Raw genomic sequence first — 20,119 nt, forward strand, 5'->3', positions numbered from 1 at the left:
TAATAATTTTTATATCATGCATTAATTTTATATTTTTAAAATTTTGTGAATTGGGGTTGTGTCGGATTCAACCCAAAATCCTGTTTTGAATTGTGATAATCAAGTCGGGTCAGATTCAACCCGAACTAAAGTATGCTATGATCCGCTAATTTAGTAATTGAAAAATGTTGATCAAGTCTAGCATTAAACATTGTTTCCTTAAGACTGACTTGCCTTCCACACGGATACTTAAGATCTCTTAAGCGTTTGCCTTTCAAAATAAAATGATATTCACAAACAGAAGTAACATCCATCCAATCTACTTGCAAAGCGAACCCAAAAACAAAAATATTAGGAATTCCAGTAAAAAAAAATTTCAGTCATTGTAGTAGTGGATGTTAAAAAGGTGTTAAAGGGATAAAAATCCCACATCGATTGTTGAGGGGCTTGGTGTCTAGTTTATACTCTCTCAAGGAGGCAATATATATAGGTTACAATTAATCACCAATTAGTGATTCACGGGTATCAATTATCCTTTGATAAGGAAACTGGAAATCAATCATACAATAAGAGAATATTATGTTGACTTGTTTAACACCCCCTCTCAAGTTGGTGCGTAGATATCTACTAAGCCCAACTTGTCCAACGAGTCATGAAATACCCTTGTAGATACTGCATGAGTTAAAACATCTGCTAATTGTTGATCTGATTTTACGAATGGAACCTCCACCAACTTATCTTCTAGTTTCTCCTTGATGAAGTGTCGATCTACCTCAACATGTTTCGTACGGTCATGTTGTACTGGATTATCTGCTATCTCCCTCGCTGCTTGATTGTCACAATATAGGTGCATTGGCTCTTTTGGCTTGAACCCAATTTCAGTGAGCAAAATCCTAAGCCACAAAAGTTCACAAATCCCTTGCGTCATCCCCCTATACTCGGCTTCTGCAGAGGACCGAGCCACTACATTCTGCTTTTTGCTTCTCCATGTCACCAGGTTGCCTGCCACGAATGTAAAGTAACCAGACGTAGACCGTCGATTAACAATGTTACCAGCCCAGTCTGCATCCGTGTACCCTTCTACTTTCACATGACCATGCTTTCGAAAACTCCAATCTGCATCAGTGTACCCTTCTACTTTCATATGACCATGTTTTCGAAAACATAATCCTTTGCCCGGGCTTCCCTTCAAATAACTCAGAATACGAGTAACTGCTTCCATGTGATCTTCGCTTGGTGCATGCATGAACTGACTGACAACACTTACCGTATATGCAATATCGGGTCTCGTCAATGATAAATAGATCAACTTTCCTACCAACTTCTGATATCTTTCTTTGTTTGTAGGAATTTGATCCTCGTAAATACCCAGATGATGATTTTGCACAATTGGAGTATCAGCCGGCTTGCATGCAAGCATACCAGTTTCGGACAGAAGGTCCAAAACATACTTCCGTTGTGATAGACAAATTCCCTTCGGAGAGCGTGCAACTTCAATACCCAAGAAGTACTTGAGTCCTCCTAGGTCTTTCATCTCAAACTCTGATGAAAGGTGCTTTTGCAATCTCTCAATTTCTTGTACATCATCTCCTGTGATGATCATATCATCAACATATATGATAAGCAAGGTTACTTTCTTACCATTATGTTTGATGAATAGTGTATGGTCTGAGTTTCCTTGCCGATATCCATATTTCTTCATAGCTTGTGTAAACCTCCCAAACCACACTCTGGGCGATTGTTTGAGGCCATATAACGCCTTATGAAGCCTGCAAGCTTTTCCTTTTGAATCAGGAACACCGAATCCTGGTGGAAAATCCATGTATACTTCTTCTTGTAGGTCTCTATGTAGGAAGGCATTTTTTACATCAAACTGTTTAAGAGGCCAATCAAAATTAGCAGCCAAAGACAATAAAACTCGAATAGTATTCATTTTTGCAATAGGAGCAAAAGTTTCCTGATAATCGACTCCGAAAGTCTATGTGTAGCCCTTAGCTACCAGTCTGGCTTTGAACCGATCAACTGACCCATTTGCTTTGTGTTTAACTGTGAACACCCATTTGCAACCTACAACTTGCTTACCCGAAGGAAGAGAAACTACACTCCAAGTTCTATTCTTCATTAAGGCCTCCATCTCTACTCTCATTGCTACAGTCCATCGTGGGTCTTGTAAAGCTTCTTCCACTCTTGTAGGAATTTTTATTGCATCAATCTGGTGAACTAAAGCACAATACGATTGTGGTAACCGGTGAGTAGATACATAGTTTGTAATGGAATACTTTACTTTCTCCTCTGGAGAATACCTCTCAGGTGGTTTCCCACGATTTTTTCGAGGAGGTAACACATATGTACTTTCTACAGGACCACAATTGTAACTAGTTTCAGGGTCAGGGATACTTACCTCCGGGATATTGTTAGGACCAGCAGATCTTGGAGGTGATACTGGAGGAGGGGTTTTTTTTTCTTCATCTGCTGCACACGGCACTGCATGCAGAGTCCCTGATGCTGTAGTCTCAGCTTCATGCATTACATCAGGCATGGTCACTGCTTCAATCTCACTCTCGGATGTAATACGTTCCCCAACTTCACTTTCGGCTTCAATCTCAGTTGTGGGTTCTTCTAACACTGTATCGAACTGACCATAATCCTCATCATTACATTGAGGCTCTCCCTGAGGATCATGGTTGGTTCGGGTAGGAGGAAAAAATATTGAATCCTCGGAGAACGTAACATCCATTGAGACATACATGTGACGAGAGGAAGGATGATAGCATCAGTACCCCTTCTGTTGGGGACTAAATCCAAGGAATACACACCGCACTGCACAGGGATCTAGTTTACTTCGTTGATTCTTGGGTAAGTGCACATAAGCAACGCAACCAAAAACCCGAGGTTCTAAAGTTAAAGAAGAGCAAATAGAGACATGATCAGGCAATGTTGCCAAAGGAGTTCGAAAATCTAGAACTTTGGAAGGCATCCGATTCATCAGGTAGACTGCGTAGGTGACGGCATAATTCCAATATGTTTGGGGAACACTTGCACCAATCAACAGTGCTCGTGTGGTTTCAAGGATATGTCGATTTTTCCGTTCAGCAATCCCGTTTTGCTGTGGGGTTTGAGGGCATGTAGTCTCATGAAGTATGCCTTTGTCCTGGAAAAAATTAACAAGGTCACAATTTATATACTCACCACCATTATCGGAACGAAGCACCTTGATGGGGAGTGAATATTGGTTTTGAACCATGTAATAGAAAGCTTTGAATATGCCACTGACATCGCTCTTATTTTTCATCGTATAGATCCAAGTCATCCTAGTGCAATCATCCACAAAAGTAATAAACCACCGAATTCAACATAATATTCTCTTATTGTATGATTGATTTCCAGTTTCCTTATCAAAGGATAATTGATACCCGTGAATCACTAATTGGTGATTAATTGTAACCTATATATATTGCCTCCTTGAGAGAGTATAAACTAGACATCAAGCCCCTCAACAATCGATGTGGGATTTTTATCCCTTTAACACCTTTTTAACAGTGGATATTGTCCCTCGATTGATGAAAGTGAAGAGGCCCACAAAACTTGATGATTGAACCAGATAGTAACACATCCACTATTAAGATGACTGAGATATTTTTTATTGGGGTCCGTATCACTTTTGACATAAATATTTTGTAATATCTCAATTATGTAAAAATATTGTGCGCATTCCCCCTTACCACTAGGTCACGCCCTCAAGTGCCATCAACACTTACACTGAAGTAGAATAAATTATCCTTTGTTATTAATGATTAGATGGAAATCATGAAAGTATTTTTCTTTTCTGTCACACGAGTGGGTTTGAGTCCCCCAATACACACAAAATGTGAAGCCATGACTTTCAATAAATAATTGATCATAAATAATAGTATTAATTAGTTCCATCCCCACCACTTCCCAAGAAGAATAATGAAAACTATCATTACTAAATAATCTTAATTTTTTAAATTATAGTTTACTAGTGGATCTACATAACGTGGGTAAAGAAAATACCTTTTTTTATGAAAATACGTGACTTAGATTATCATGTGAATGTGAATATTGTGTATATATATATATGCAAAAACTCTATATATCTCTAACAATTTCTTTTATAACCGGTCATAATAATACTACGTTATTTAATTATATTGAATTTCGTTATTACGTTGTCTAATTATATTGAATTTGGTTGTTACGTTGTCTAATTACATATTATGATTGAATTTGTTAGGAATACGTAGCGCTTCCGATTATATATATACATACTTGACTTTTTATTAATTAATTGATCAATTGTAGATATTTTCAAAAAAAAATGATTAATTATAGATTTTAAGTGCTGAACATTATTACATATTTTAAGTGATAACTCGTGCAACCATAGATATAAATTAAAATAACTTGGTACTTCCACCTAACTCGCACGATTTTTGATTAGACGACACAGTTGGCAACTTTATACGTGTGTGTATGGATATGATCATGAGTTGGGGTTACTTCTAATTGATTAGCATTTTTAGTAACATATCCCTAAACTAATTAGTCTCCATCAATGATGATTATGTTGATTTTAATCAACAAATCATTAGGGCAAGTGGTCAATGGTGGCCAAGAAATGCCAACCTAGGAATGTATGTAAACATCATTGAGAAGAAATTTAGCCATTCAATTTCTATCTAGGCATTAAATTAACACCCAAATAAATAATGAATTAAAATCATTATATTGGATACAAACTACATTACAATAACATTCATAATAATAATAATAACAACAACAAAAACATACTTGCAATCCAAATATAGTTAATGAGGTCAAGGAAAGTTAGCTTAATTTGACTAATTAAATATTTATACCATGTGTTATATCTTTTATTATTTTAATTTATATATGTAATTGTTAGTTTCTAGTCATATAAAATCATATGAGGAACTTGTCATATTAATGTAACCCCTTAATTTTACTGTTTATTTCTTCCGTCTACAAAGTTTACTTCACAAATTTAGGAAATTTATGGCACTCTAATCTCAATCGTTGGAACTGACCAACGCCTGAGATTAATTAGAGCTGATAAAAAAATAACAAAATTCGAAAATTGACAAAACTATTGATGGGTTTTGAAGCGGGTACCCAGAGTTGAAACGTGTCACAACTAGGTATGTGATTTCTGGCGACCATTTGCATTGGAGAAGGGGTGGGTTTCCTCTAGGAGGTTGGCCTATAGGTGGTGTTGATTGTCGGGGATGACTGCTCAATCGGTTGGACTAGGCAATTTTCCATTTGGGTGGTTTGCTACTTCCAAACAATGGTGGTTGGGGATAATTGAGTTTCGTTTGAGGATGTTGGGAGAAGTTTTTTGGGTGGTCAACCGTCTGAAACAGTGGTCGGACGACGTTTTTAATGATAACAGTCACTTTTTCAAAATTATTTTTAAATTTTTTATCAGTTCTAATCTCAGCCGTTGTTCAACCACTGGAATAAGAGGCCCATAAACTTCAAGTGGATCAACTGTGCCTGCATTAATAAATAAAAGAAAAGGCCGGAATATATAAAACCAATTTAAAGCCACTAAAGATATTGTGGGATCTACTATACTAAACCCAAAACATAAATTTTTATTTCTAGTTTGACCGACTGAAGAGAAGATCCTAGCAATATCTCCAACAACCAATATCTAACTAAATCTAAATCAAGATTTTGTTTTAAGAAAAAATCTAGATTGTCTTTTGAAGCACTAGTTTATATATTTGTAATTAGGCCTAGAAATATTTAATAAATTTACTTAGGAAAGCTCGATTCCCATTCAAGGTAATCACCCTCTTTTAACTCTCCTTCCCGTAACTCTCCCTCCATTAACTCTATTCTCCTCTTCATTTTTCAATCCAAGCAAAGCGAATGTGAATTGACTTTAGGTTGTCTTTTAAACACTCGGATTTGTAATCTTCAATTTTCTATTAATCCAAAATGGAGTCTACTTGGTGATGGTGATGGTCACTTGTCGGCATCCACCCTAGAGAATGATGTTTATTGAAACTTTTATGATACAGCAATAACATCAATCCATAATCATAATCTTTTTGGAATCCACTTATTATTATTAGGTTTACTTAATCCCACAACATATAATTTCATTAGCACATAGAAAACTTTCCAGGAATTGAAAGGAGGAGAAAATCACAGGATACCCTATTTTTGATCAAGTAGATGGAAAAGACGTGAGGTGAAAATCTTGATTAGACAGAGATTAGAAAGAAACCAGAGTTGGGATTTAGGAATAGTAACAAAATCATTATCCTCAACGAGTTCGTGCAAACCCAACTTTTTTTTTTTTTAATCTTTCTTTAAGACTTGGCTCAGCATATGAAAACAGGCTCAGGCCCATTGAACATGTATTCCTTCTACCCAAATGAGAAGGAAGATTCAAGTGGTTTCCCATACAGAAACTGAAGAAGAAGAAGAAGAAAAACAAACAAAATGAAAGGAATCACAGATGCTCAAGACCTCTTTTAAGCATCAGCAGCACTTCATGGGATGCCTGAACATAAGTTATAAAAAAATCCAATGTTGATTGCTAGCACAAAGTTACTAAGAATGGAAAATAACCATGAACCACCTGTATCAGTCAAATTGATACATGTTTGTACATCGGCATTTGCCAAGTTTCACTTCAATACAAAATCTAAGCAAAACCTAAAATGAACACAACATCAGGAGTACAAAGATCAAATCATCTTCTTTTCCTTCTCTGTTGATGTAAATTTGCTCAACAACCTCCATTGTTTTGCATTGGTGTAAAAAGCGAACACCACAAAGTGAGAAAAGCAGAGAAGCATAATTACAGCTTCGAAAAGATAAGGATACCTCTCTGGAGGACGAATGGTCAAGTAAATGAGATGAAGAATAAGTGAGAACAGATAAACAAAGGTCACTAAAATCGGGAGAGAGGTAAGAGAAGCAAAACGGTGGGTTTTCCCATCATCTCGTCTCCCACAAGGTGCATGATAGATAAGCATGAATAGAGCATACAAAGCCACATATGGCAACACCAATTTATCACGACACAAAAGAGGAAACATGGAGAACATGGCATAATGTGTTAATAACCAGAAGGGACGAGGAAACTCCATAGCCAATAAGCTAGCAGGCAGAAGTGGCAGCAGAATCGATTTCTCATGTACTGCAAAATTTAGAAAGCAAGCAATGAAGAAAAAAAGAGGCTGAATACATCAAAATAAATTAAGTTCCAAAAAAACATTTTAGTTACCTTGGAATGAGAACATGTAGAAAGACAGAGAGCAATTCAGCAGTCCATAAAGGAAACCTTTGTTGCTTGGAGCTAAGACTTGCTGAACCATTGAGGGCAGACAAGTTAGGATAGTTGCAGCGAGGCTGAGAAGCTTCAGTGACTGAGTAGTAAATAACCTCTTCCACTTTATTAGGATTGATGTGGTGCACCAAAAGTTGGCCACATAATCCTCGTATATGCCTCTCTCAAAAGGGGCAAGACGAGAGAGAACCTGGATCAGCCATTAACCTTCCAAGTCAATAACAGCATCCCAGAATGGCTACTTACGAGCACAAGTTTTGGATGACTTTTGTCTGCTCCCTCGGGGGGTTAAACGTTATAAGTAACATAGCCACTCCCCAGGTATTATACCAACTATAATAATCTCAGTAATTCCTTAGCAAGATTCTTTTACAAAGAAAATAAAAGTCATCCTTCTCTTATGCCTACTAGGCAACACATTTGAGTGTTTGTTACAAGCCATAGTCAATAATAGTATGGTTACAAAATGGAATAGAACGTCTCATTTTCTTTTTCTGAAATATACAGAAACATAGCAAGGAACAAACATCAGAGACACAGATGTCAGTTCCCAAGCAAATCATGTAAAAAAAAGGTCACCCTGGGGCCTGGGCATAAGGCTTCCATCCTTAAAGGTTCTGGGAAGAGCAAATATACACAAGTACTTGACCATACAAAAAATACATGTAACGTGTAGATTACAATAAAAGTAACTTAACCACTGTACCAAGACTCTCCTTTGTTAGAATTCCCAAAGCAAATTGTATACAAATGATATGTTCCTAACTTAGGCCCTCTTTTTCAGGTAGAAATGCCAGAAGGTGTAGTGTTCCAACGGGAACAGGTCTCAGGCTTACCATTATCCACCTCTTCCCGTCTATTTGATAAGTAAGAATATTAGAGAAAACTGTCATGTCTATTATATAGTAATGAAGTAAAGCAAATGTTATTTTAACTCCCATGGAGAAAACGTTATGAACACGAAATTTATTATCTAGAAGTTGCAATTTCTATCCAAGAAAGAGTAAATGAACAGACAAACAGCCAAAAGCAACAGTTATGTGTTCCAAGGGTTGAACTAACGAGTGGGGGCCCCCAGAGTAGGAAAAACAACTTCATCAAACAATGCAAATTAATAAAATAAACCAATGCACTTCTTTTTTCAAAGATAGAAAGCTGTTCCTTACCCTAAAAAGGGCGTCGGTCGAATGAAGATACGGCCACCATACGACAGCAAATGTTCCCAAGACCATCAAGCCCAACTTTGCCACCTCAAGCACTGGGTATCGACGTCTGAAACATTTACCTAAGAGGTGGCTAAAGAAAGCAGGTGCAAAGTATGCGCTCATCTGTAGTAAACAAAGAAGTAAAAGCACACAAGTTAATTAATGAATGAAATCCATCATATAACATATCTGAACAACTAAATAAACATGCTTCTCCGCACAGATGAGCAACAGAGATAAATTACAAAAGCTAAGGCTGCCTTAGAATGTTTTCTGAGCTGTCAAGATAATTCCTTTGTCATTTCCTGAACAATTTGATCAATTGTGGTAACCAATATGCTCATGTGGTTTCATTTGCAAGCATGGAACTACATCCACAGAAAAAACCATGCAATTCAATAAAAGCCCAAGTAGTGCCCAACAATGAATTATTAACCGACCCTCATTGATCTGACTAATTTTGAAATTAATCAGTATTTTCAACTCAATCATGTTTAAATACACCGAAAATGGAAATATGGCCTCCAGATAACTGGAAATTTTCTGAAGGCCACCAGGTCCAATATTGACAGCTCAAGCTGTGAATTTTAATGCCTTAGGAATTTCTAGAAAGGAGTTTAAGAAAGCAGGCGCAGAATATACGTTCATGCAGAATGTACTATGGGGAAAAAAATTAAACGAAAGTAGAAACTATCAAACTAATTAAAAAAATATCAAATAAAAAAGTGATAAACAGAAACAAGGATAGTTCCAGATTATTTTCCAAGTGGTTATAATATAATCCAGCAATCTGAGCAGCCCTCTGTACGTTCTTAAACTAATGTCACCTGTTTGCAAGCACACATAACCAGAAAATCACCAATTCAAAGACCATGCTACAACTACATAATTTTCAACGAACCAGAACACATGATTAATTCGGATACTGATGAGCCAATTAAATCTTATTTAGACTTTTGGTGTCTATTTGCTTGCATGACTCTATGTTAGTTGATGATAACTTTTGCTTGCTTGGCACCATGAATAACATTCTTTTCCATTAAAAAAAAAATGCTTTTCACATCTCAAAACTGTTACAAAATAAAGACAGCTATTAGTTTACACTTTTTCCCCTTTATGTAATGGAAAACAACTCCATGCTCAACTCTCTCACTGTGGAGGCAATTTGGGGAATGTCAATTGCACCAAAACCTCCTTTAGATCACGAAATCTACAAATGCTCCAAAATCCTTAATTCCTTATATGATTTTCTCATGGAACAATCAAATAAAATCATGCCTTACATCCATGGAAAACAACGGCAATAACAAATGCAAGCTTCAAGAACTTGTTCAGTTTGCAATTTACATATGCGAATGGAAAAGCATCTAAAACACTTGTGAAACTAAATGGGCCTTTAGTCAAAAACTACTTGGAATCCACCAAGAGGAATCTTTTTTGCTACTCAATATTTTCTACGGCTATACTCTCGACTAATCCTTTTGCACCCATATCCATCCATATTTCATCCGCTAATGTCTTTTTTCCACCGCCCTATTTCCTTTTATGACATACTCCTACAGTCGTACTAGGATTCTCTAACACTGGCACTAAGACATTTATCAGTTATCCACTTATCCCATAGTATCTTCTTTGCAGTTAGAGCTACCGCTATCTTAGACAAAGTATCTTTATTTCTTTTTCTATCTTTCCTAGAGTTCCATTTTTACATTACCACTTCCACTACATTTATTTAAACTTTTTTGCCTTTTGATAGTCTAACATTCACCACCATATAGCATAACCAGGGGCTATAACAGAGTCATAGACCCATAAAATTTTCTCGTCTCAAGGATATCCTTCTACGGCACAGAGTCTGTATGTACATTTTGAAATTTGTAATCATCCAACTAGCTCTACTTCTATAGGATACAACATCTGCAATTTCACCTTCTTTCAAATTATTGACCTCGATATCTAAGAATTCCACTTTTATGGTTTCCCTGATCCCTCGTAACTTGATGAGATAAACTCTTCTCGTAACCCTGCTATGTCTAGATTGTCATATATCCTCTCTATCATAATTAATCCCAGAAGCCCCATATTGTATAGGCCATCTTTATTAGTCCACTGTCCACTTAAATAGATGATTTCATACATCAGGAAGAATTGTCCATCCAATACTCAATTCCACGAAATGACTAAATTTAAATGCAGAACTAGGTGCCTCCAACTAATTCTACTCTAGCTCCTCCTTTTTCTCTGCCTCCCATTGGAACCCTGTTGAGAGATTAATCTTAACTCTATAATCACCCAGGTACATTCTTCATCATCTTTCTAGAAATCTTCACTAATCACCCAGGTATATACAATTTATTAAAGCTACACAACATAAACTTTTTACCGCGCAGGACCTTTGCTTTGTCTTCCCCTCTACTAAAGACTGTAAAGTTGAGTAGATGTATCACAGACCTGCAACAACTAATAGCACATTACCTGGACCCCTCTACTTATTAATCTACTATTGCTGGCTAGGGGATTCAAACGCTGTCTAAAAATAAAATAATTTTCACATAAGATCCATCTACTAAGACATATATTGATTGACATGAATCAGCTATCACTTCAAACTTCCAAAAAGAAAAGGGAAAAGCAAAAATCTTTCGACTGAACCCAATCAATAATTCACTGACCCCACAGCACTGCCTTGAGTTTTCAAGCACAATTACACATTTTGGCCCATTAGATATGATAACAGGAAGTTACCAAATAAAGGGAAAAAATGAATTAGAAAAGTTAATTTGGAAAGCCAAAATGCAATTGCTTGAATGAGGAGAGCACCTGTTTATGGTTGAGGGCAAGACTAAACAGAACACAAGCTACAAGGTCTTTCTGAGAGAGGACGGCAGCAACAGCAGCCACAGTGAGTCCCAAGCTAATGCAGTTGTACTGAAATAGGATAGTATAAATGAGTGCTATATATCTTTTTACCATCAGCAGAAAAGAGAAAAAGAATAAGAAAGCGAGCGAGCAGAAGGTTGGTGAACCTGAAAATGACCATGATCAATTAAGATCACACAAGGACTAAGTAGAAGCATCGCTATGTGCCATGCTATATCGCTATTACTGCTACTTGACCGACCACCATAATGCACAAGAACAAACCAAAGAATTGCAGGAAAAAATATGAGGAAATCAGAAGATAAAACTGTCCACCTCATCAGCAGTTTCCTGCAAAGAAAAACATAGAAAACACAACAATCATACACTCAATTGGAAACAGAAACCTAAAAGAAAAAAAAAAAGAAAAAAAAAGAAGAAGCAATAGCAACAATTGTTATGAAACTAACCCCAGATAGGATTCATGACCACGAGAAGTGAAGAGTGAAACTGATTCTGGATAAAATTTTCTGAGGAAAAGACCATGGAAAAAACTCTGGTAGGCAGTGAGGGGAGGGTAGTCAAGTCCCCAGTAACTGAGATCGTTGCTGGTGCTGTTACGGTACCACTCTCTAGCAGGGAGATTAAGTGTTATTTCCATCCAATGCCTCTGTGCCTCGTAGTCACCAAACTTCGGGGGATTTCCAGCACCGGAGTATGAATGAAATGATGTGGCCACTCGAATTAATAATGCAAACACTGCAATACACAAGAATGCAGCCCCAATTCCTTTGTGAACCAACCACCTCCAGCTATCATCAATGTTATCGACATCTACCTTCTCTTTCACCAACTTTCTTGCCCGTCTCTTTTCCATACTCACTTCTCTGTCTGATCTAACTTACTTGTTTACATATCCCACAAAAACTCCATTCTGCAACGCACCAGATAATTCAATGTTCAATGCTTAAAATCCACTACAAGTCTAGGTCAAGTAAACTTATCTAAAAATGCAACTTCTTACTGGCTTGTCATCAAATACCGTACAAAAAGTTACACTCACGAAACTCGAACCAAAGAAATTTGATGTAAATCTGCTCAATTTACCTGTCCAGACACTGTGAACTCTAAACCAAGCCGCTGATGTCTCCAAAACCGGATTTCTCCCACCGACGGTCCTAGGCTCTGCTATTTTCAACAGCTCAACCACAAAAATCGAAATTTGATAAAAAAAAGAGTCTGAGTTTCAGTAATCAAAACCAACTACAAATTATTCAAAGAAAATTCGGGATTCAGAGAACGAAGAAGAGGATCAAGGAGTGGGAGATGCAGGAAGAACAAAGGCGTTTCTGCGTTGGTAAGTGGTACTCTCTCTGAATGACAGGCTGCAGAACCTCAGGCCCATAGTTTCTGGGCCTCGTGGAAGTGAAAGCCAAAAAAGCCCATGGATCATAGGACACTGATGATTGTTATGTGGCCATGAAGGTGTGTTCCAAGACTTGGGCCTTAGAGTCATATTCTTGGACACCCTCTGCTTCAGTGGGCTTTTGTCAAGCCAGCAGAGATGTTAGAGCTGTTACAGAACCATAAATGCCAAGGTGGCTGATCTGACGGCTGTTATTCACGATTGGAATAGGTTCAGGGTTTTCATGGTCAAAGCCATTTTTGATCCATAATTAGGCAATGCCATTTTTAGTTTAACTTAAAAAAGGTCAAAAAAAAAAAAAAAAAAAAGAGAAGATAAAGATGTAAGAGTCGAAAGACATCATTTGTTAATTGTTAGTGGCACAAAATGTCTGAAACCTCAAATGAGAAGCAAAACAATGCGAGGAGATCTCTCAATCACTTATTTTTGCTATTTTTTCTACTTACTTTATCCTATAAAATGCATGCACCCTTCACAATACCCTAACACATCAACAACACAACAATCAATCAACAACAAAAGCATTCATTTACCACAAAAATGTCGACCAAGAATTTTGTTTCCATTTACGCAGCATTCCTAACAACTCTTCTAATCTCTCCCATCGTCATTTCAGACGACGCGACCCCTATTCCAGCAGATGCAGCACAATTGAGCGGCTGGTTTACCGCCAATGTCAAGCCATTAGCGGACCGGAAGGCAACCTTAGACCCTGCTTTGGATGCAGCGGAGGCTGGCGCTAAGGTCATTAAGGTTGGCAAAACCGGTGGGGAATTCAAGACTATAACTGAAGCCATCAATAGCATTCCTTCTGGGAACACAAAGCGTGTAATTATCTCACTTGGACCTGGAGAGTACCAAGAGAAGGTCAAAATTGAACGTACCAAGCCCTTTGTTACATTGTACGGTGCACCCAGTGACATGCCAACCATCGTTTTCGGCGGCACGGCGGCTGAATATGGAACTGTCGATAGCGCTACCTTGATTGTCGAGTCTGATTACTTTGTCGCTGCAAATATCATTGTTAAGGTACAAAAAAAATGCTTGTTGTGTTTGAATTACACACATTTTCTTTACATATTTGGATGTGATGATATGTTTTGTACCAATTAGAATTCTGCGCCAAGGCCGGACGGGGAGAGAAAGGGAGCACAGGCGGTGGCTGCGAGGATCTCAGGAGACAAATCAGCTTTGTATAATTGCAAACTCATCGGATTCCAGGACACACTGTGTGATGACAAGGGCCTTCATTTCTTCAAGGACTGTTTCATTACCGGAACCGTTGATTTCATCTTCGGAAATGCCAAGTCCCTCTATTTGGTACGCCCAAATACAAAAACAGCCTCTTTCTTTTTTGATAAATTGAAACTCACCCAGCTGTCCACCGAAAAACAACCTCTTTGTCAATCTAGGCATATATATGATTTGTAGGAATTTTACATGCTGGGTTTGATTTTTGACTGATAACAATGAACATTATATTGCAGAACACAGAGATAAATGTCATACCAGAGGAAGGATTTACTGTGATAACAGCACACGCAAGACAGGGCAATTCAGAAGATACTGGATATTCATTTGTACACTGCAAAGTAACAGGAGCTGGGAAGGGAGCCTACTTGGGAAGAGCATGGATGCCTAATCCCAAAGTCATTTTTGCCTTCAGTGACTTGGGCAGCGCCGTCGCTCCTGAGGGATGGAGTGATAATTTCAAACCAGAACGTGCCAAGTAACGATTTCATTATCTTTTTTTATGTTGAATTGGAGTAATCATTCAATTTTATTGATCTGATAATTTTGATTGTTGCATTGCAGTACGGCTTTCTTTGGGGAATACCAGTGCAAGGGAACAGGAGCCAACCCCGCTGCAAGGGCCAAGTTCACCAAGCAACTCGCACCTCCTCAAGCCAACGAGTTCATCTCCCTTGCTTTCATTCAGGGCTCCAAATGGCTTCTTCCTCCACCCAAGGTGTAAATACATCATCACAAACTTGGCTGCACGCAGCAGCAAAGCGTGCAAGTTTTTTCTGTTCTTTTTGGTTCCAAATGTTGTTAAGGCTCCCTGCTACTAGTAGCTAGAGAAGTGATATGAGATTGTAGTATATGTATCGGAATAATGTATTTGCTGATCAACGTTGTTGATGTAATAAATTCAATGCCTTCAGAATTTTTATCAATATCGTCCCTTCTATTTGATAAGTAGCAATATTATGAAAACTGTCATGTCTATTAGTTAGGAATGCAGACTCTCCAAAATACATAGGGAATTAATGTTGCACTACACCCTCATTTAGATCAAGAAAATCTCCAAAATCCTTATATGATTTCTCATGGAAAACGACGGCAATGACAAATGCAACCTTTTCAAACCTGTTCATTTTGCAGAACATTATTAAACAGCAAGCCTTAAACTTGAACACTTGCGATGAACTAAATTGGCTTTTTATAGTTTTATTCAAAAACTACTTGGAATCTACTAAGTGGATTTGGGAAGCACCGACACTTGCCCAACACGTGTCGAACACGTGTCACCGTGTCATCTAATTTCTTTTTCTTTTTTAAATTTAAAAATTATTTCGAGCACACAGTGCATGCGTGTCCGACACTTCAAAACAAATGGTCAACTTTAAAGTTGACAATTCCTAACACTATTGAAAATTGACAAAGAGAATATTCTAACTTCTAAACATGACGACAATATCAAACGAGTAAACGACAAACACAAAAGTTTGGGTAATATAACTGGCCAAACTTTAAAAAATATATTAGCTATCTAATTGTAGTGTTTTGTATGTTTGGACTTATCCAAAAAAAAGTTTTGTATGTTTGGGTTTTGAATCTTTTGATTGTTATGATGTTATATACTTATAGTATTTTGATTTGTAGTTGGAATATTTATATGAATTAAATATAAATATATTTATTAAATATTTGTCTTCCATGTCCTTAACGTGTCGTATTCTTAGAGTTTTGAGAATTGTCGGGTCGGCGTATCCGTGCAGTGTCCGTTCTGTGCTTCACACTCGATTCTGTTTTGCCACTCAATACTTGCTAAGGCCACACTCTTAACTAATAGTACCCTGCGCATCCATATCCCTTTATATCACATCCTAAGAAAATGAGAAGCAAAAATATAAAAGAGTTTTGACATCTTGCATAGTAGTTCTTATAAATCCTTCACATAGTCCTAGAAACTTTTGTTAGAAACTTATTGAATCACTAACTAGAATGACAGATGTATCTGGTTTTAGTCTGCGGTTGTCATCCATTTAATCCTTAGAATCTTTTTTTACTGTCGCACGGAGAAAGAATATTGCTGCTCTCTAACTCTCTTTTCAATTATGCCGAAACTCCTCCTTTTATATGAGAAACCTAAGACTTCAAAAGCTTCCTTCACGTGTAGCTTTGCTTCTCCTGTTTGCTTTCCTATTTCTAATTGAACTCCTTGTTTACAATAGTCGGGTGCTACATGTTTCCTTTATAAACTTGTCACATGACGATTAGAATTTTGAATTCCTAATCAGACTTGAACACCACAACCGCAACCTTCTATTTGCAAAGCAAATCCTTCTCTTTTATTGCATAGTTGGTCCACTTGTTTGACTTCGCTTTACCTTATTTCTTTTCCTTTTCTCTCCCGCGTCTCTCTTTCTCTGGTCTTTTCTCCACTTGTTTGTCAGCTCTTCTCTATTCCTTCATTGCTCCCACAAATATTCATATAGTATCCATCTTAATTCCAATGAAAAGACACAAAAATAAGTGTAAAGAAAGATTTAAAAATATGTAAAATATCATCATATTAGAGAACTTGTGTGATGAGACAAGCTTGATTGTTCAGGCATTGTAGACACTTCCTGCTTCTGGAGGTTTTGGGTTCACAAGCAAACTGGATTATCAAGACTAACGTCCAACTGTATTATTGCCTGTTGTTGCTTGAGAAGGAGAACCATTTTAGACTTCATGTTCTTTCCAGAATTCGTTAATAAAATTGGCTACTGGGGTTTGATTGTTCTTGCTGGCTAACTAATTTTGGCATAACATTAATAAGCCTGCCCCATGAACTATAGACAATGGAATGTGAAGTCAATGAATTTTAAAACTTTTTAAGATATTCCCCCTGTTTCCAGATATTTACTAGGTCATAATTTTTAATTTACTTCATTAAGTTCATTAATGCAGGCTCGACCAAGTTCTGCACCTCCCACAGCAACACAAACACCAATTATATTTCGGGCTCCTGCTCCTCCTCCTCCTCCTTCTCTTGCTCCTGTTGGCACATAGTGAGTTTTGAGTTTACTGCTTCCACCTCCCCGCCCATGACCGTTCCTTTTCTCCAGGAAAATATCGAAGCCTTCTTTCTTTGTTTGTTATCTATTATCATCTGTATTTCTTGTTTCTGCAGTACACCGACAGCCCCTCGACTTACTCCTGCTGCTGGTCCCCCAGTTTAGTGAGTATTTCACTTCTCATTTGCAGATTATGGGCTTTTTGGTTTTAGTTTTAAGGGTGTCCTTTTTCTGATGTTTGACTGTTGATCTTGATTTTGCCTTCTATATATCTAAAGCTTACTTATAAGCTATGATTCATATGTAATCAATGTCTTTTTCTTTGCGTTCAAGCAGTTCATATGCAGATGCCTATGGCCAAGCATCATCAAACCTTCTCGGAAGAAGTAATTTAGAGAGTACGATTCAACAGATTTTTGATAAAGGTAGAGGAAGTTGGGATCGAGACACTGTTATTTGTGCTCTACTCGCTGCATTTAACAATCCTGAAAGAGCAGTTGAATATCTATATTCTGTAAATCCCTATCCATTTTTGGCTCTCTTATCTGATTTTGTTCACCCAATCGTTGTGATTGTGTTTCGCTAGTTTCTTGTGTCAAGATTTCATTGGATTGGCTTTGGGTGATGGACTTATAAGTTTCTTGAATCAGGGAATTCCAAATATCGTTTCAAATGCAAATGAACCTGTTCAAAGACAAGGGTGAGATGCAAATGATGTTCTGTTACTTGAATTTTTTTGAGTTATTGTTGTGGATACAATGTATCCGATACATGTATATTCATTTGCTTGTTTTTTCCAGCTATATATTGGGTCAATTGGCATCACCGATTTATTCCCGCAGGTAATATAATCTTCTAGAAGTATATCCTCCCCAACTTATGGAGGATTTGGGTGATGGACTTTTTAAATTTCTTGAACCAGGGATTTCCAAATATCGTCGGTCCAAATGCAAGTGCCGGACCCTTGGCTTTCCTACGCAACAGCCAACAGGTAAATTGCATTGTAGACAAATTTAAGATTGGTATGCTGATTTATTCTTCTTAGTGTTTTCATGTACTCTTTTTTCCTCAGTTCCAAGAATTGCGAGCTAGGGTGCAAATGAACCCACAGATCTTGCAGGTGCTTTTTATTTTTGTTTAATGATTCTTTTTTAGCATCCTTTGCTTCTTTGTTTTAGCTATTTGCTTCTAATTAAATATATCTTTATTAAAATTTTATGAAATTATCTTGCATTACAGCCTACGCTTCAAGAGCTTGGCAGGCAGAATCCGCATATGATGCAACTCATTCAAGAGAATCAGGCAGATTTCTTACGACTGATAAATGAACCTGTTGTTGAGGGAGAAGGGTGAGATGCATATGATTTTCTGTTACTTGAATTTTTTTTTGAGCTATTGTTGTGGAATGTGGATAAAAGCATATCCATTTGCCTGTTTTTTTTCAGCAATATATTGGGTCAATTGGCATCAGCAATGCCACCGGCAGTGACAGTCACCCCTGAGGAGCGAGAGGCAATTGAACGCGTAAGTGGTTTTTTTTGGGTTCTCAATTTGTTTTTTTTTTTGAGGACAAGATTTCCTATCATCTATTTGTTCTATTAAAGGCATCTTGAATGGCAACTTAACCGATGAGTTGCCTTAGTTAATTTCCATCTACATTTGTGGTTTTTGCAACTTGAAGCTATGGGTTTTGATCGTGCTATAGTATTGGATGAGTTGGTTTAGTTAATTTCCATCTACATTTGTGGTTTTTGCAGCTTGAAGCTACGGGTTTTGATCGTGCTATAGTATTGGAGGTGTTCTTTGCTTGCAACAAGAATGAAGAACTGGCAGCCAACTATCTGTTAGATCACATGCACGAGTTTGAGGAATGATCAAAGCGTCTTACCTGATTTTTCTTGGCTTTTCCTCTAGTTTCCTTGTCTTGTTTCTTGACTTTCTCCTCTTTGATCAACTCGGGTGAATTTAGCTATATCATTCCCCCCTGTTATCCCAGCATTCTGTCTTGTGGAGTTTGGAGCAGATTGTCAAGCAGTTCATGTCATTAGATTACTATATATACATAATTACCTGTTGGAATATTGGTTTCGTTTGGTAAAGTTTATTTGTTATCAAAACAAGTTAGCTTATAAGTTACAGGGAAAAAAAAAAACTAACTTATAAACTGTTAGGTGTTTGGTGAAACTTATAGCTGAAACTAGTTTATAAGCCATAAAAAAATCTATTTTATTTTAGTTTAAAAGATAAAATAAAAATGAACACATTATTGAGAACTATATAAATCATTATAATTGTTGTTTTATGAGATTTTTTGGGGTAATTTGTCACATTTTAAAAAGGAAATAAAGAGATTGCTCGTTTGACAATCGACTGAGTGAGATATATGTGTGCCCAAAAAAAACACACTTGGCCTGTTTGGTAGAGTTTATGACTCCAAAATAAACTCTCTCAAACAACTCACATAAGCTCTAATAAACTCCAAAAAAATAAGCTTCAAATTGAACTTATTTTAGAGCTTTTTTTTTTTGGTTCTTCTTTTTTATCAAGATAACATTATATATAATATTATAAATTTTTTTATTTTATCTTTTGAATTAAATTTAAATAGACTTTTTTTAGAGTTTATAAGCTAGTTTATGTTATAAATTTCGTCAAACACCTAACAGCTTATCTCACAACTTATAAGTTAGTTTATTTTTTATAGTTTACAAGCTCGCTTATTTTGAAGCTTATTAGAGCTTTTAAGCTAACTTATAAGCTACCTTATTTGGGGTGTTTGGTAGAGCTTATGCCCTTAGCTTATAAGCTTTGTCAAACGGACTAAATTATATTCATAGTTTATTTTCCCTCTACTTGGGCCTTTTTTTTCCTTTAGTTTCGGGTAGCTAATGAAATAGATCAAGCTATATGTATTGGATGCGATTGGTTTTTGGTTGTAGAATGAGAGTGTGGGTTTGGCTATTTGGGAGCTGAGGGCTTCTTATGAAACCTCAAAGAACCTGGTAGAGTTTTC

General features: G+C 37.0%; 3 protein-coding genes across 3 annotated transcripts; 2 read left to right on the forward strand and 1 right to left on the reverse strand.

The window, feature by feature from the left end:
- Positions 1-6,494: 6,494 nt before the first annotated feature.
- LOC119995387 (probable dolichyl pyrophosphate Man9GlcNAc2 alpha-1,3-glucosyltransferase) lies at positions 6,495-12,741 on the reverse strand. Its single transcript, XM_038841866.1, has 7 exons — positions 12,502-12,741; positions 11,865-12,328; positions 11,562-11,745; positions 11,356-11,463; positions 8,497-8,658; positions 7,268-7,520; positions 6,495-7,180 (listed from the first exon to the last, which is right to left on the reverse strand). The coding sequence occupies exons 2-7, from the start codon at positions 12,269-12,271 to the stop codon at positions 6,726-6,728; spliced, it is 1,569 nt and encodes a 522-aa protein (XP_038697794.1). The 5' UTR covers positions 12,272-12,328; positions 12,502-12,741; the 3' UTR covers positions 6,495-6,725.
- A 619-nt stretch (positions 12,742-13,360) lies between these two features.
- On the forward strand, positions 13,361-14,966 carry LOC119995597 (pectinesterase PPME1-like). The gene is made up of 4 exons (XM_038842110.1): positions 13,361-13,849; positions 13,934-14,140; positions 14,308-14,549; positions 14,636-14,966. The coding sequence occupies exons 1-4, from the start codon at positions 13,361-13,363 to the stop codon at positions 14,793-14,795; spliced, it is 1,098 nt and encodes a 365-aa protein (XP_038698038.1). The 3' UTR covers positions 14,796-14,966.
- Positions 14,967-16,993: 2,027 nt separating this feature from the next.
- Positions 16,994-19,133, forward strand: LOC119995598 (ubiquitin receptor RAD23d-like). Its single transcript, XM_038842111.1, has 8 exons — positions 16,994-17,100; positions 17,223-17,270; positions 17,443-17,620; positions 18,029-18,097; positions 18,179-18,226; positions 18,346-18,455; positions 18,552-18,630; positions 18,864-19,133. Exons 1-8 carry the CDS (start codon positions 16,994-16,996, stop codon positions 18,978-18,980), a joined length of 756 nt encoding a protein of 251 aa, XP_038698039.1. The 3' UTR covers positions 18,981-19,133.
- The last annotated feature ends 986 nt before the right edge of the window (positions 19,134-20,119 follow it).

This window comes from Tripterygium wilfordii, chromosome 3, assembly GCF_013401445.1.
Source record: "Tripterygium wilfordii isolate XIE 37 chromosome 3, ASM1340144v1, whole genome shotgun sequence".
Taxonomy (NCBI): Eukaryota; Viridiplantae; Streptophyta; class Magnoliopsida; order Celastrales; family Celastraceae; genus Tripterygium; species Tripterygium wilfordii.

Coding starts and splice junctions, on each gene's coding strand:
- LOC119995387 (XM_038841866.1), bottom strand. CDS start 12,271: ATGGAAAAGAGACGGGCAAGAAAGTTGGTGAAAGAGAAGGTAGATGTC. Junction 7,521..8,496: donor CGACCGACGCCCTTTTTAGG/GTAAGGAACAGC, acceptor TGGCTGATCCAG/GTTCTCTCTCGTCTTGCCCC. Junction 7,181..7,267: donor CTACATGTTCTCATTCCAAG/GTAACTAAAATG, acceptor TAAATTTTGCAG/TACATGAGAAATCGATTCTG.
- LOC119995597 (XM_038842110.1), top strand. CDS start 13,361: ATGTCGACCAAGAATTTTGTTTCCATTTACGCAGCATTCCTAACAACT. Junction 13,850..13,933: donor CTGCAAATATCATTGTTAAG/GTACAAAAAAAA, acceptor TGTACCAATTAG/AATTCTGCGCCAAGGCCGGA. Junction 14,550..14,635: donor TTCAAACCAGAACGTGCCAA/GTAACGATTTCA, acceptor GTTGCATTGCAG/TACGGCTTTCTTTGGGGAAT.
- LOC119995598 (XM_038842111.1), top strand. CDS start 16,994: ATGCAGGCTCGACCAAGTTCTGCACCTCCCACAGCAACACAAACACCA. Junction 17,271..17,442: donor GCTGCTGGTCCCCCAGTTTA/GTGAGTATTTCA, acceptor GCGTTCAAGCAG/TTCATATGCAGATGCCTATG. Junction 17,621..18,028: donor CAGTTGAATATCTATATTCT/GTAAATCCCTAT, acceptor TTCTTGAACCAG/GGATTTCCAAATATCGTCGG.